The 14,084-nt window shown below is 52.4% G+C and overlaps 2 protein-coding genes across 5 annotated transcripts in view; both read right to left on the minus strand.

Moving 5' to 3' along the window:
- The window catches only part of Igdcc3 (immunoglobulin superfamily DCC subclass member 3), a 43,702-nt gene extending 39,032 nt beyond the window's left edge, over nt 1-4,670 (minus strand). For both annotated transcript variants that reach the window (XM_075967760.1, XM_075967759.1), the window contains exons 1-2: nt 4,364-4,670; nt 1,091-1,396 (exon numbers count right to left, since the gene is read on the minus strand). In XM_075967760.1, the coding sequence (XP_075823875.1) occupies nt 1,091-1,396; nt 4,364-4,478 (421 nt within the window). In that variant the 5' untranslated portion in view covers nt 4,479-4,670. The remainder of the gene's footprint in view (nt 1-1,090; nt 1,397-4,363) is intronic.
- Nucleotides 4,671-7,796: 3,126 nt separating this feature from the next.
- Nucleotides 7,797-14,084, minus strand: part of Igdcc4 (immunoglobulin superfamily DCC subclass member 4) — a 37,130-nt gene continuing 30,842 nt past the window's right edge. For all 3 annotated transcript variants that reach the window (XM_075965474.1, XM_075965473.1, XM_075965472.1), the window contains 6 exons: nt 13,788-13,958; nt 13,484-13,621; nt 12,306-12,411; nt 11,603-11,831; nt 10,916-11,080; nt 7,797-10,562 (listed from right to left, as the gene is read on the minus strand). In XM_075965474.1, the coding sequence (XP_075821589.1) occupies nt 10,146-10,562; nt 10,916-11,080; nt 11,603-11,831; nt 12,306-12,411; nt 13,484-13,621; nt 13,788-13,958 (1,226 nt within the window). In that variant the 3' untranslated portion in view covers nt 7,797-10,145. The remainder of the gene's footprint in view (nt 10,563-10,915; nt 11,081-11,602; nt 11,832-12,305; nt 12,412-13,483; nt 13,622-13,787; nt 13,959-14,084) is intronic.

Raw genomic sequence — 14,084 nt, forward strand, 5'->3', positions numbered from 1 at the left:
TTAGCCATAGAGGCCAGGCAGTAGTGGCACACACTTTTAATCCCAGCACTCAGGAGACAGAAGCAAACAGATTTCTGTGAGTTCAAGACCACCCTGGGCTAGACAAGAACAATCCAATCTAAAAGAGAATCAGAGCCAGGCGGTGGTGGCTCACACCTTAAATCCCAATATTTAGGAGTCACATGCCTTTAATCCCAGCACTAGGGAGGTGGAGACAGGAAAGGATATGGCTGGGCAGAGAGAGGGATATAAAGCAGGAAGGAATATAAGGCAGGTGGAGACAGGAGCTCACGGCATTCAGTCTGAGGATTCGCTAGAGGTAAGAACTAGTGGCTGGCTACTCTGCTTCGCTGATCTTTCAGCATTTACCCCTATATCTGACCAGGAGGTTTTATTATTAAAACCACTTAGCGTCCGTACTACACCCCCTATCTTCCTTTCCCCAGCTAGAACTGCAGGCTGCTTCTGACAAGGGTTCCAGGGACCAAACTCAGGCCCTCTTGCTTGTGTGGCAAATGCTTTGTGACTTCGCTGTTTCCCCAGCGCCATCTACCACATATTTTTGTTGTTGTTTTGTTCTTAAAGAAAATTGTTGACAGGTTTGAGAACCCTATTACTGGCATAGTGAAGCCTTATTCTACTCAAAATGTTTCAAAAATTAATCTATAGCTAAAAATTTCATGTTATTAAAATGACTCTTTAAAAATCTAAGTACCCCACAAAATAAGGCAGATTATTCTATGTTTATACCCCAGAACACACTCAATGGACCAGGATGCTCCTGGCACGACACACAGCTTGAGAAGCTGAATGAAGACATGGATGAGGCCCCGCCAACAGCCTATGAGTCTCTGATTACAGTCTCGTCAGTTTACATTCGAGTCACTAAAAAGAGCACATGACATAACTGTCATTTCCATGCAAAGACACCCCTGTGCCACCAGCCAACTGATCCAAACTAGAAAATCTGTTCTTCTGAGCTTCACAAAATGGGTCTTCCCCTGCACCCACACACACTGCTCTCGTGACATAGACTGACACTGGTTACCAGGTTGGTTTATGTCAAGGGGAAAAAGCGTTATCTACTTACTTGCAGCCTGGATACGGGCCTTCCGACTGACCAGCAGCCCAAAGCGGTTCTGAGCCACGCACTCATAGTCCCCCTCGTCTGAAGGGCCACCTTCGTGGTCCAGCCTGAAGCAGTGGATCAGCAAGGACCCATTGGCCAGGAGGGTAGAGTGGGTGCCCTCAGGCAGCTCTGCTCCATTCTTCCTCCAGGAGACCTGCACTGGAGGGGTCCCCTCTACTCTGCAGCCCAGCACTATGGGCTGTCCAGGGACTGCAATATCATCATTTGGCTCCACAGCAAATGCCAGTTCAGCTGAGTGGCCCAGACCTGCGTCAGGGAAGGGGACATGGAAGGAAAGGAGATGTTAGCATGGAATGTATGTACAGCCAGGAAGAATTCCATACACAGAGATTTCAAATTTTATGGTTCTATGTACCCATCACATCCCTGTAATGTATCTTTGGGCTTAATAGAAATCCCTATTATACACAGAACTTTTGTGTTTACAAAATGCCATCCTGTGCAGTATTTTACTCAATTCCAACCACTGCAGAAAAGTGAACGCCATTTGTATCACTCTTTCTTTCACAGATAAGAAAATTGGAACCTAGATGTCAGGTGACTTGCCCAGGGCCTCACAATTGATCATTGCAAATCTGAGTCTTGGAGGACTGGAGAGATGGCTCAGTGGCTAAAAGCACCGGCTTCTCTTCCAGAGGACTCATGTTCATTTTCCTGCACCCACATGGGGACACAACAACCACCTGCATCCAGCCCTGGGGATCTAATGCCCTCTTCTGGCCTCCCTGTGACCCAGGCACAGAGGAGATACACAGACATGCATACAGGCAAAACACCCATACACACAAACTAAACTTAAAAAAAAAAAAATAGAGTCTCAGCTGGGCAGCGGTAGCATGTCTTTAATCCCAGTACCCACCATCAATCCCAACACTCAGGAGGCAGAGGCAGAGGCAGGTGGGTCTCTGAGTTTGAGGCCAAACTGGTCTACAGAGTGAGTTCCAGGACGACCAGGGCTACACAGAGAAACCCTGCCCCCAACCCCCAAAATAAAACCGAATCAGAGTCTCCAAAGCAAGACTGCCTCTAACACTCTGCTGCTGCTTTCGGTACCGCCCAGCACAGGCACCAAACCCGCACAGACTTTCCTATGTATCCTGGCAGCCCCTCATCAACTATTTAAATGTGACGTAATTAAAAGAGAGCGCCGAGGAAAATTAAAATCGCTAAAGCAATGCAAAGTGCTGGGAATGTTGGTAGAGTGTTTGCCTAGCATACAAAATATGTCGGTCCCCAGCACTGAAATCCAACATGGTTGCCTGTAATCCCAGCGTTGGTAAGGTGGAGGCGCACGGCTGATCAGTTAATCAGGGAGGCATTCTGGCCATCCACATACAGGGGTGACAAAGATTCCCCCTTACTGTGAATTTTAAAAAAAGGGGGGGAAAGAAAAAAATTAAGCCTGGTGTGGTGGTGCATACCCTTAGTCCCAACACTCAGGAGGCAGAGGCCAGTAGATCTCTGAGTTGGAAGCCGGCCAGGTCTACAGAGTGAGTTGGGAGTTCCAGGTCACCCAGAACTACACAGGGAAACCCTGTCTCGAAGAAAAACCAAACTAAATCAAACCTAAAAAATGGAGCAAGATAGTAATAAATCAGGTTTCCATTTAAATGCTGGCAAAACTATCAGAGACCTGGTCCTCCAGGGCCTGGTTGGGAGAAGTATTCAGGTATGGACTCAGTATTCAGGGTACAGGTTAGACTATGCGTGACCTGTGCTGTAAGGGTAACCCAGGCCCTGGGTGTTGGTCCTTTGGCCTGTGTTATAAGGAGAGATCAGAAATAATAAACATGAATTTAGAGTTCCTAAATTTAGCAGAAAGTGTGTATGTATGTGTGTGTCTATAATTTTCACTCCCAGGTAACTTCACTGCTCTAACAGGATAAAAATGAGCATGTGAGCGTGTGTGTGTGTGTGTGTGTGTGTGTGTGTGATCGTGACTAGGAGTGAATCAGGGGCCCAGGCAAAAGGAATAAGCACTCATATCCCACGGGTGACAGGCAATCTCTCCTGCAAGCAATTTACCAGATCAGCTATGACTTCACTCCAAGAGGAATAAGCCCTCCGTGTCTAAAAGGGCGGGCATAGAGCCCCCTCCTCACATTTCCAGGCCTTGTGATCTTGGACCTGGATTCTCTCTTACAGATCCAAGCCCTTCGCTGCTGGGCGAGACCTAGTCTTGGGGCGGGGCAGGGGTGCCTAGGCATTGCCTCCTTTCTAGGATAAGGACACTTTAAGACCTTTGATGCTCACACTCTTCCGATCCCTCGCATCCTTCACACATCCTAAGTTTGAGCCGCCTCCACCTCCAAGTCAACCCCGCTGAAGCCATAGGGGATAAAGTTTTTCTGGGTGCAGATGCAATATTTTGCTTTTGGGGAGGGAGAGACTAGTTCAAATGTGTGTCTGCGATGAACTTGAGAAAGAGAAGGACCTAGATTTACACCCTTCTTGGGTGAAATGAATCTTTTACAGGCACCTAGGAAGCGGACGGGTGGCCCAGGGAAGGACTCCTAGAAAGCTCCCTCGGGGAAGGGCGGGGCCCTGGGCAGTGAGGCTGGCAGGCGCTTGCCCTGGGCGACATCAACTCTCCGGCGGCTCTCCGGGCTCTTGGTAGTGTCACCTTCCCCGCCCACCGGGAATCTTTCTTTCCTCTTCCTCGTACACTCCCGGATCTAGTCCCAGCTCTTAACACTGGTGTGTATGTGGGGTGGGAGTGGGTGGGAGATGATGCCTTCTCAGTCCCGTGCAGGCGCGCCCCCATCCCCGGACCCGGATCTGCCGCTTCCGGCTTCAGTTGCCTGGGGCTACTGAGGGTACTCCAGCTCAGCTCTGCACACCCGAGCTCTCCCTCCTTAGTTAGAACTAGTCCGCTCATTTTCCTCCGGCTGGTTTCCTTCAGTCCCCAAAGCCAGCCTGTCTCCCCAACTCCCGCTTTGCCGCGCTCTCAGCTCCTCCTACCAGAATCAGGGTCCAGCCGTGGACTTAGCCCGAGGCCCAGGGAACCGACCCCCGACTCCTCTCCCGAGACTCTGCGCCCCCCGCCGCCCCCTGCCCAACAACCCTCCCAACCACAGGTAGCCTTGCCAGAGTGGCTCTCCCCGTGCCCGCAGCGCGCTGTCCCGCCTGGTCTCGCCAGCACGCGCTCCTAGCGCAGGTCTGCGCGGTGTCCCGGGGTCCGCCCCTCTCGCCTGGTTCTGAGCCCCAGCTCACCCTGGCTTGGTGCGGGCAGCGGCAACAGTAGCAGCAGCGGCAGCAACGGCAGCAGGAGCCGGGGCCGGCGCAGCTCGGGCGGGCGGCGCGGGGACGCGGTGCGCGGCGCAGCCATGGGGCTCTCGGTCCGCTGAGCTCGGCGACGCGCGGCGCTACCCGGGGTGGGGGCCTCTCGCAGGCTCACAGAGTCCCGCGGGGCCGGCGCCGAGGCCGGGGCCGGGGCTCGGGCCGGGGCCGAGCCCGGGCGGCGGGAGGCTGGGGCCGCATGCTGGCCTTAGCGGGGAGCGGGGATCAGGGAGAGCGCCGCTTGCGCCATCTTGCACCCACCGCGGCGATCTGTCAGCCGCGCCCGGGGTGCGCGCTCCGCTCTCCGCCCGCGCCCGCACCGCCCTCCTCCTCTGCCCGCCGCCCCCCTCTTCTCCCCTCCCCCAGCCCCCTCTCCCCGGAGGCCGGGTCTGGGGAACAAAAGAGCCGGCGAGCGCTTTAAGCTGCCGGACATTCCCGGCTGCGCGGCGGACGCGCCCCCTGCGCTTTGAACTGCAGCGGGAATAGCCGGCGCCGACCCGGGCTGCAACCGGGTATCCGCTCCTCGTGGCCGGTCCGGACTTTAGGATCTGGGAAAGTGAACACTTATAAGAGAGGGTCCGGGATGCGGAAAAACACGAAAAGCTGAGGGGTTTGCTCTCATCCACTTTCTCTGAGGTGCCTGCCCTGTTCCACAATGTCCAACTCTGTTTTAAAGACAATTTTCTTAAAACTGTTCAAAGTTGTTAGAAATTTGGTATTCCCTAGGTTCCCAGTCCTGTCCGAGGGAACGGGTCGTGTCACTACAAGACTGGACTCTCTAGACTGAGGAGTTTGGACACTCCGAAAGATGATCTGGAAAGAGCAACACCAATACGACAATAAGAGCCCCATAGAAACCCGAGACCCCGCCCGGTTCTGCCGGCTGATCAGCCCAGTCATTCTCACTGAGTTCGTCTGAAACCTGAAGACAATAGTATCTCCCCTCAACTTTTCAGATGTTTAAAAGCCAAGGTCCAGAAAATGACCTGGTAACTGGGTAAGAACCCTGGAAGTTACAATCGCCAGGATCATCTCCGTGCCTTATCTGATGTTTCGCCTATGGGGATGCAACTCTTAAGAGAGACACTTATGTTACCCTACAAGGACCTTGAATCTTGGCCTCTTACTACTCTACGCGACCATCCATCGGGTCCAACTTGGTGGGTGTGTCCATCCAAAGTAAATCCTGGCGGCTAGAGCCTTAAAGTTGGCAGCGCATGCCTCACGAAGGTGCTCTGAGGTGACTGGAGTGGTCGGAGTGTATCGAGTCTCTCTCACCTCTGCTAGCCCAGCTTGGCCTGAGTTCACTTCGTCTCTCTCTCGCGGAGGCTGACCTTGGACTCTTTAATCCCCCTGCCTCCACAGTGCTAGGATTAGGAGCATGTGCCACCACGCTGTGGTACAGGTGGGTAAAGCGGTGCAGGCTTGGGGCCAATGAGATGGTTCAGGAGGGAAGGGCACCAGTGGCCAAGCCTGACCGACCAGCTGAGTTCCATCCCTGGCACCTACATGGTTGAAGGAAAAACTGACACCCAGGGCAAACTGTCCTCTGACAGCCGGCCACACTTGCTCTGTGGCACATGTACAGACCACACACACACACACACACACACACACACACACACACACACACAATAAATAAATAAAATATGCTAAAATTTTCATATTTAAAAAACGTTCAGAAGAGCTGGACATAGTGGCTCACATCTTTAATCCCAGTACTTGGGGGCCAGAGGCAGGTGGATCTCTGTGAGTTCAAGGCCAGCCTGGTCTAGCGAGTTCCAAGACAGCCAGAGCTACATAGTGAAACCCTGGCTAAAAACAAAAAAACAAACCCTTCAGATCTCTAGAAACCAGATGCCTGCACACAGACAAATCTGCATTATCATAAGGCTAAAATGATAGTCTGGAGTCATGTGAGCAGTGGAGAGATTCAAGAGCAGGGACCCAGGTCTGCCATTGCCATAAAAGGATTCACTGAGGAAGGGCTGGGGTGAGGCCTCCACAGTCAACAGGGAAGATAGTATTGGAGGAGGGGCCTCTCTGGGGTCTAAAGTCCCGGAATGCCCTCCTGCAGGCCTTGAATCATCAACCACCCCTTCTTGGCGTGTTCGGGACTCCAGAGAGGTCAAATTGGTGTCCTGAATTGCTGTCATTTTAAATTCATCTTGACAAGTGTTTAATTTTTCTTTATCGCAACCCTTGGTCTGAGAGTGATATGCAAATAGTGGCTATTCTGCTGCGTGCACAATGTGCAATATCTCTCTGTGGGATCTGTCAATTAACTCTGAGCCTGGCCCACCACTCACTTTGGGGGTGGTCCCGGGCATGACAGCCTTTGCTGGCTCCTGATTCTTTCCAGTGTGGGGAAAACCACTTTAGAGCCTCCTTAAAGATTTCAGTAAAGGGCAGCTGTCACGATTTGGGAGACCGTGTATACCTTTGAGTTCTTGGATAGCAAGGTATTTGTGAAGATGAGTATGCAGCGGTGAGCTGGAGTGCATTGCTAGCAGGTGCATCCCAGGAGAGTTAGGAGCGGGGCTCGACGCATCTGTGGGCCACAATGTAGGTCACACTCTTCCAACCTCTCCCTGCACAGGCATGCACGAGGTGCATGTGTGTTCACGCAGGCAAACGCTCGTGACACATGCTAGGTGTGCTCATTCTCAACCACACAATGACATTTTCAGCCCCCTTGTCTTAACTTGAAATTTGAAAAAAAAATCATGTTTGTATATATGTATCTATGAGAATATATGCTTGTGTGTGTGTGTGTGTGTGGTTTCCTAAGTGCCCATTGAGTGGGAAAGAGGCTCCAGATTTTTTTTTCTTGGACCCATCTTCCCTCTAAAAATTTACCATTTCCCATCCTGGCAGGAAATAAACTTCCTAGGCCAGGAAGACTGAGGAAACCCTAGTCATTTGGTTCCGTGAAGAACTATCATGAGGCTGAAGGCTGGTTCAGCGCTTAAGAGTGCTCACTGGGCCAGGGGGTGGTGGAGCACACCTTTAATCCCAGCACTCGGGAGGCAGGGGCAGGTGGATTTCTGTGAGTTTGAGGCCAGCCTGGTCTACAGAGCTAGTTCCAGGATAAGCTCCAAAGCTACACAGAGAAACCCCGTCTCGAAAAAACAAAACAAAACAAAAGAGTGCTCACTGCTCTTGCAGAGGACCCTTGCTTGGCTCTCAGTGCCCATACTGGATGGTTTACAGCTCCTGGAAGGTCCGGTTCCAGGGACTCTGAAGCACTCTGGCCTCCGTAAGCATCTGCATACATGTGGTACACATACAATTACACATGTGTGTCCTGAGTGCGCACACAGACACAAGTCTTTAAGGAAATGTTTTTTAAAAAAGAGAGCAACATGTCTGGAAAATAGTTTATTAATTCATTATAGGGACAGATATATGATCAACGCCTTAGTGTAACACTAAAGAATATCATATTTGTAAGAGGAAACATGATGCTGGAAATGCAATTAAATAATACAGCATAAGCCAAGCATGGGTAAATAAGTGAGCATGTCAGTACTGAGTACACTTGTCATGCTTCGAGAAAAGGAAGATTTTCAAATGAGACTCAAGAATTTAAGGCATCCATGGCAAGCGACAAAAGGATTAATACCCTGTAAAAGGCCAATTGACTCTTTTCTAATAAAACCTGCTGCTGCAAAGCCACAGATGGAGCGCTCCCCAGTTCCTCGGAGCCCGAATCATATATAATGCTCGTGTGTAACGGCTACTTTCTTATCAACTGTGAGTTATAGGCAGATACCAGATTTATTACTTATTTGCTTTTGAGAAACAATTTTCCACCCAACCTAATGGGTTATAAATTGTCTCATTTGCAGCTATTTAATTTAAACCAGAACCTCAGTGCCTGTTAAACAAGAACATGAGAAATGACTATGTGGTGTAATGCTAAGAGCCTACTGTTAAAACAGCTATTTCATTCAAGGCAATGGGGAAAAAAATCTAACCAACAAAATAAAATGAGGCTTTTGACCTTCAAAGCAGTGAAGAAACACACAGTGGTGTTGGCCATGGCCACTCTGAATGCTAGAGAAGTAGTTCAAGTGACAATCCCGTCTTTAACGAGACGCGAAACCCACATTAATAATCTTTAGTGTTATCATAGGCTGGCTGAAGAGGGGAGGAGGAGGAAATGTAGGTGAGGTGTCAAACGTGAGTGACACACGAGGGTAATAAACACAGATGCTTTCAGGGGCTGCGGAGGCTGCAACTCTGCTGAAAGACATTAAAAAAAAAAAGGAAAGATACACTGGTTATTTCTAATTTGGCCCAGAAGCCAGAGTTAACACTTGGTATGCCAGCCAGTGAGAGAGCAAAGGTCCCACATTCTGCACCCCTGGAGAATGACTAAGGTGAGACACCAAACAGATGGCATGGCTTTCGTGACACACGAGGTACAAGTCAGGCTTGTCCCTTTGTGGGAAGATGATCTCAGGATTCCATTTAACAAAACGAGCCAGCCACCCTTTTCCTGTGCAGGGACATCCCTTCTAGCATCTTGGAGGAAACTCCTTTCCCACTCCGAATCCACTCAAGTTCAAGGTTTAGGGAGCTGAGCTACTGCTGCTCACTTAACTCAGCTACCCTCATCCCCTCCAGCCTCAGCCAGAACTGGAAACTGCGTGGCAAAAACGCACACCCATTTTTCTGTGCAGATGGGTGGCGGTCGTTTTGCTCAGCCTCTGGGTTTCAGTCCCTACCCCTTCTGCAGCTTCCCTGGTACAGCCGGATTCATCACTTCCATAGAAAACCTACCCATCTCAATTCCAAGGAGAAGGGGACCAGGGAAGCCAAAAGGTCTTTCCCAAATCTACCCTGAGTGGATCATTTGCCTGGAAAGGGTGTTGGCAGGGAGCCGTGGGGACCCAGGGGTCACACTATGGTCTGAAGCAGACATGAGGTAGTCATGTTGTTAGGGAAGGGTGCATAGGTTGAAGCCAGGGACGAGAAACAGGACACAATGACAAGCATGGGAGACACAGAGACAGGGAAAGAGCAGTGAGAAGATGAGAGGCATCACAGGAAAGAGAAGGGCCCTGGGATAAGAGAGCAAGGCAACAAGAGACAGATCACTAGAACAATGAAGGGGCACAAAAGAGGGGACGGGGAGAAAGAAGATTTCCCAAACCAGGCACTTCCCATATTACAAAATTAGGTGCAGGGTTGCTCCAGGGAGAGGGGGGCTGAGCTGGGCTCCCCCAGCCTTCTGGGCCTTAGGAGGCCAGGGGGGATGACGGCCATGCAGCTGCAATGTGGGCCTGCAGAGTTGACAGGCCCTCAGCTCAGCCCAGCTGACGGCAGAGGGGCTGGGGCTGTCTTCGTAGACACGGCATTGGAGACACTCTCAGAGTGTAATAAAAGGCTGGGTGACAACGCTATGGCTCAAAGAGCTGGCACTGATCACTGTTACACCATCCTGCCATGGAGGATCCATTAGGCCACGGTGACCGCTACATAGGGTGAGGTTTCCCAGCTCAACCAGCGCACACACGGGACTTCACACATGTCTAGCCCATGGAGCTGGCCTCAAGTCCCTCCAGCATCCCGTATGTGGAGAACATGGAGGAGTGAGTAAAGATCTCCCCCATCCCAGCCAAAGGATCCTAAGAGGCTCCAAAAGGCTTGTCGCTAGGACGCACAAGTGGCCATGCATGTCACGCTCCTGAGCCACACCAGCCTTTGCTCAGGGAAGCTGAGCAGAGGTGACAGGAGCCCTGGGGAGGCTTGGGCTGACCGAGAGAGGGCACAGGGCTTTGGGCTGACAGCTTTTTCCAGGGGCCTCCTCTAGAGAGGTGCTGGGCTGGAGGTCTGGGCAGGAGCAGGAGGCACTGGCTGCCTCTGGCAAGCAGGTGAGCCTCTCTGGCCCACTGGTTGCCTCTTCGCACCCTTCCAGCTCCACGCCCAGCCAGTCTGTTCCTTGAGACAGATCCACAACCCCTGAGGTGGAAGGCAGAGCCTCTGTAGGCAGGGGTTCCTCAGGCTCCAGGTCTGGGAGGTGGAAGTCAGGACTTCCTTTGGATGCACCGAAGTCGGAGTGGACAATGACCTCAGCCTCCACCTGATTCCTGCAGGCTGGGGGCGGCTTCTTCCTCCCGTTGCTCTGGCAGAGCAGAGAACAGAAGTCCAGGTGAACATCACTGAGAATGGTTATCAGAAAAATGGCCAACATATGCCGGATGGAGGAAGGCTGACTCTCCATAGATAATATACCAAAGACTGTCCCACCTGACATGATGCTCAGCCCCTGGCAAAGGCAGGGAATGAGAATGCCACCCATTCTGAGGGGTATCTGAGGGGTCACTCAGTTCCAGGTGAAGAAGGAACTGCCCTCAAACTGGACTTCCTGTCACCCACTCCCCTTTGGAAGCTACACGGCCTCCTGAATACATCACTCCCTGGAAAAGCATGGAGGGCCCTTCCCTCCTGCCTCCCCCTTCCTCTCAGGACACGGACCTTTATGGCATCATACACCAGAGCCTGCAGCAACAGTGTCTGCCCAGTTCCAGCTGGAGGCAGCAGGGCACGGGTCAGAGCAGGCCTAGGACCACTCCCCTGGGGCAGCTCACAGCCTGCCCAGGAGCCTGTCCAGCTCAGGCCACCTGGTTGAGCCCAGGAGATCTGCAAAGAAGGAAGATGACAAATGATGGTCCAGGCCTGTGGACCCCTACTATCTCCAGACAGGACCCATGCTAAAACCTCTCCCCTAGGCAGGGGTGAGCACTGGGTTGGGAGATAGGAAGGGCAGAATCATAACCCTAACGACACTTGATGTGCAAAGCCCGAGGCTCCCAAGCCTGGTGGACTCTTCCTCATTGCAAAGGAAGGGTGAGAGATGGGAAGACTGACTGTCTTCTTGGTCAGGGTGTCTCACCACTGCAGCTCCCAGGGGACCTGGCCTATGGGGTCTTACATTATCCTGGGTCCAGTCCTACTTGGCCACAGCCTAAGTGATCAGGGAAGTGAGATCTGGGTGCTCCCAAGTGAAAATAAGGCTGGCTACCCTTATCCAAGGGATAAGGAACCGCACACAGACTTCCCTAGCTGGCCCAGGGCCTGGAGTATGTCTCACGGTCAGAAGTTGTGCTCTGTCACCCCCTGTTGTTCAGTTTGGGAATGGGTTCATGTAGGACTCAATCTCACCTTTCTCTTGGAGTGGCCCCGGCAATCTGAAACACTGCCACCCATAAGGCTGTGCACTTCAGCCTTGTCTTCTACATCTGAGGGCGGTGGGGACCAGTCCTGAGGGCGGGGGTGCACGAGGGACTCCAGCTCATGGGCAGAAGGGAGACTGGGGGGCCCAAGTCGAGCTCTGGAGTACAGTGCTGGATTCCCAGAGGTGGCTGTGGAGGACAGCCCTGGGAGGGCTTCCCTGCAACAGGAACAAAGTTATGAGCCAGACAAGAGTGGATTTGGTTTCCAGGTGTGGCATGTGCAACCAGGAAGGGAGGAATACTGCCCGTCCAGCCTGACCCCTCAAATGGCACCCTTCCTCATATAGAGAGGTTGGGCTTCTCCATTCACGCTGCTGGGGGCTACGAAGGAAGCACACAGGGTGGCTCCGCCTGCTTTTACCGAGGTGGGGAGACTGGGGCTCCCCTAAGTTCATTTCACATTCTCATGAGAACAACGCCTCAATTGTTCATCTCGGAATACTAATAAATAAATTACTGATCTGTTTTTCTGCAGGACCTCACATAGGCTGGGCAAACGCCGCCCTGAATCCACACCTCCTCCATAGCCCTAACTTTAACAGGCTCCATGTGCTGCAGGGAAGTATACGCTCCTTTTTCCACTCTGCATCTCTCCTGGAAACCCTTTCAGTCCCGATGGTTCCCTGGTTCACCTGTGGGAGCTCCGTCGGAGGCCGGCACACATGCAAGCCAGGAGGCAGAGCAGGCCCAGGCAGACGCCTACGATGATGCCTGTGACTGAGTGTACATCCAAGGAGTCTGGTGGGGAGGACAGAAGGACACAGTGTTCGTAAATCCAGGAGGGGAGGGGCTTCTGCAGAAGATGGCTAGCCTCAGTCCCACCCTTTGGGGACACCCCTCTCTTCTTCTCTTTTGGTTTGGTTTTGTTTTTTGAGATGAGGTTTTTCTGTGTAGCCTGGCTGTCCTGGAATGCACTCTGTGGACCAGGCTGGCCTCAAACTCAGCGATCTACCTGCCTTTGCCTCTGGAGAGCTGGGATCAAAGGTGTGTGCCAGCATACCTGTCTTGGAAGCGCCCTCTCTTCTGACTGGAGTATAGAAGGTTACAGAACCTCATTAGGCCTCACACTAAGCCCACCATGGTCTTCCCTGGTATACACCACTTGTTTCTACTTGGAAAACTGGACTTTACAGAATCAGTTTTTCAGTGGCGTATTCCCCCACCTGCCAACAAGGGCTTTCATGGTGTATACATGTATAACGTAGGAGGGCTAGGTGTGGTGTGTACACATGTGTTTCTGTAATGTATGTGGACGTTCATGTGGGGGGTGCATAGGCGCATGTATGTGTCCTGTGGAAGTCAGAGGTCCACATCAAAAGATTTCCTCAACCTCTCTCAGTCCCAGAGATCATCCAGTCTCTACTTCCTCAGCACTGGGGGTATAACGGAAATGGCCGTGTCTACCTTTTACACGGGTGCTGAGCATTTGAACTCGGGTCCTGTTGCTCATATGGCAGCATTTTACCAACTGAGCATCTCCTCAGTCCTATGTGTGCTTAATACTCCATTCATATTTGTAACAACTTTCAATAGCGGCCCTGGGCTCTCACGTTTATCTTAATTGAAAGCTGTGAGTTCCCGTCCAGCTTGCTGCCCACTTCCCCTTCACAGAGCTCCCAGAAAACCATCTCTCTGACAGCCTCTGACCACGACAGCCCCTCTACCAAGCTGCCACTGTCTCACCCACCCTCCACCCCCAAGGACTCCAAAGTCGAAAGAGTATAGTTTCCAAAAGCAGGGCCTCAGGAGCCAATCCAGGGGTCTTAGGGCCCCAGGGTGCCCCAAAGGCCTCCTCCCTCCTCCCTGGTACCTGAGAATGTCTCCTGGAGAGTGATCACATCCTGTAAGCGGGAGAAGGGGCCAGGCCCCACCTCTGTGCGGGCCCCCATCTTGAAGAAGTACCGGGTGTCACTCTCGAGGCCGTGCACTTCTGCACTGAAGATGTTTCCTAGGGTGGGGGTGGGGAGCAGGGGGGCAGGCAGAAGGCAGGGGCAGGAGGCAGAAGTACCACTGACTTGGCACCCGGACAGTAGCTTTTGCCTCTAACCCCAGAAGCCCGAAGGACGTCCTAATGACTAACTCGGTCACCTGGGAGAGGGAAAGGGCACTCTTACCCTCTGTGGTGAGCAGCGTCCACTGATGCTCAGGCTGAGTGTGGTTGTTGCTGTAGAGAATTAGATACTCCACGATCTCACCATTGGGCTCCGTGGGGGGACACCAGTGTAGCCGAACAGTGGATGGTGTCAGGGGACTCAGGCGTAGGTCAGAGGGGGGTGTCGAAGGCCCTGCAGTGCAGGGAAGGGAGGGAAGGGTCAGAGACACAGCCCCGGCGGAGGGTGGCTGGAAGTTAGGGGATGAGGGAGGGCACCATCTCCCCTTCTTCCTCCTTCACTGGACCCAGCAAATGGGTG

The sequence above is a fragment of the Microtus pennsylvanicus genome, chromosome 3, assembly GCF_037038515.1.
Source record: "Microtus pennsylvanicus isolate mMicPen1 chromosome 3, mMicPen1.hap1, whole genome shotgun sequence".
In the NCBI taxonomy this organism is placed as follows: Eukaryota; Metazoa; Chordata; class Mammalia; order Rodentia; family Cricetidae; genus Microtus; species Microtus pennsylvanicus.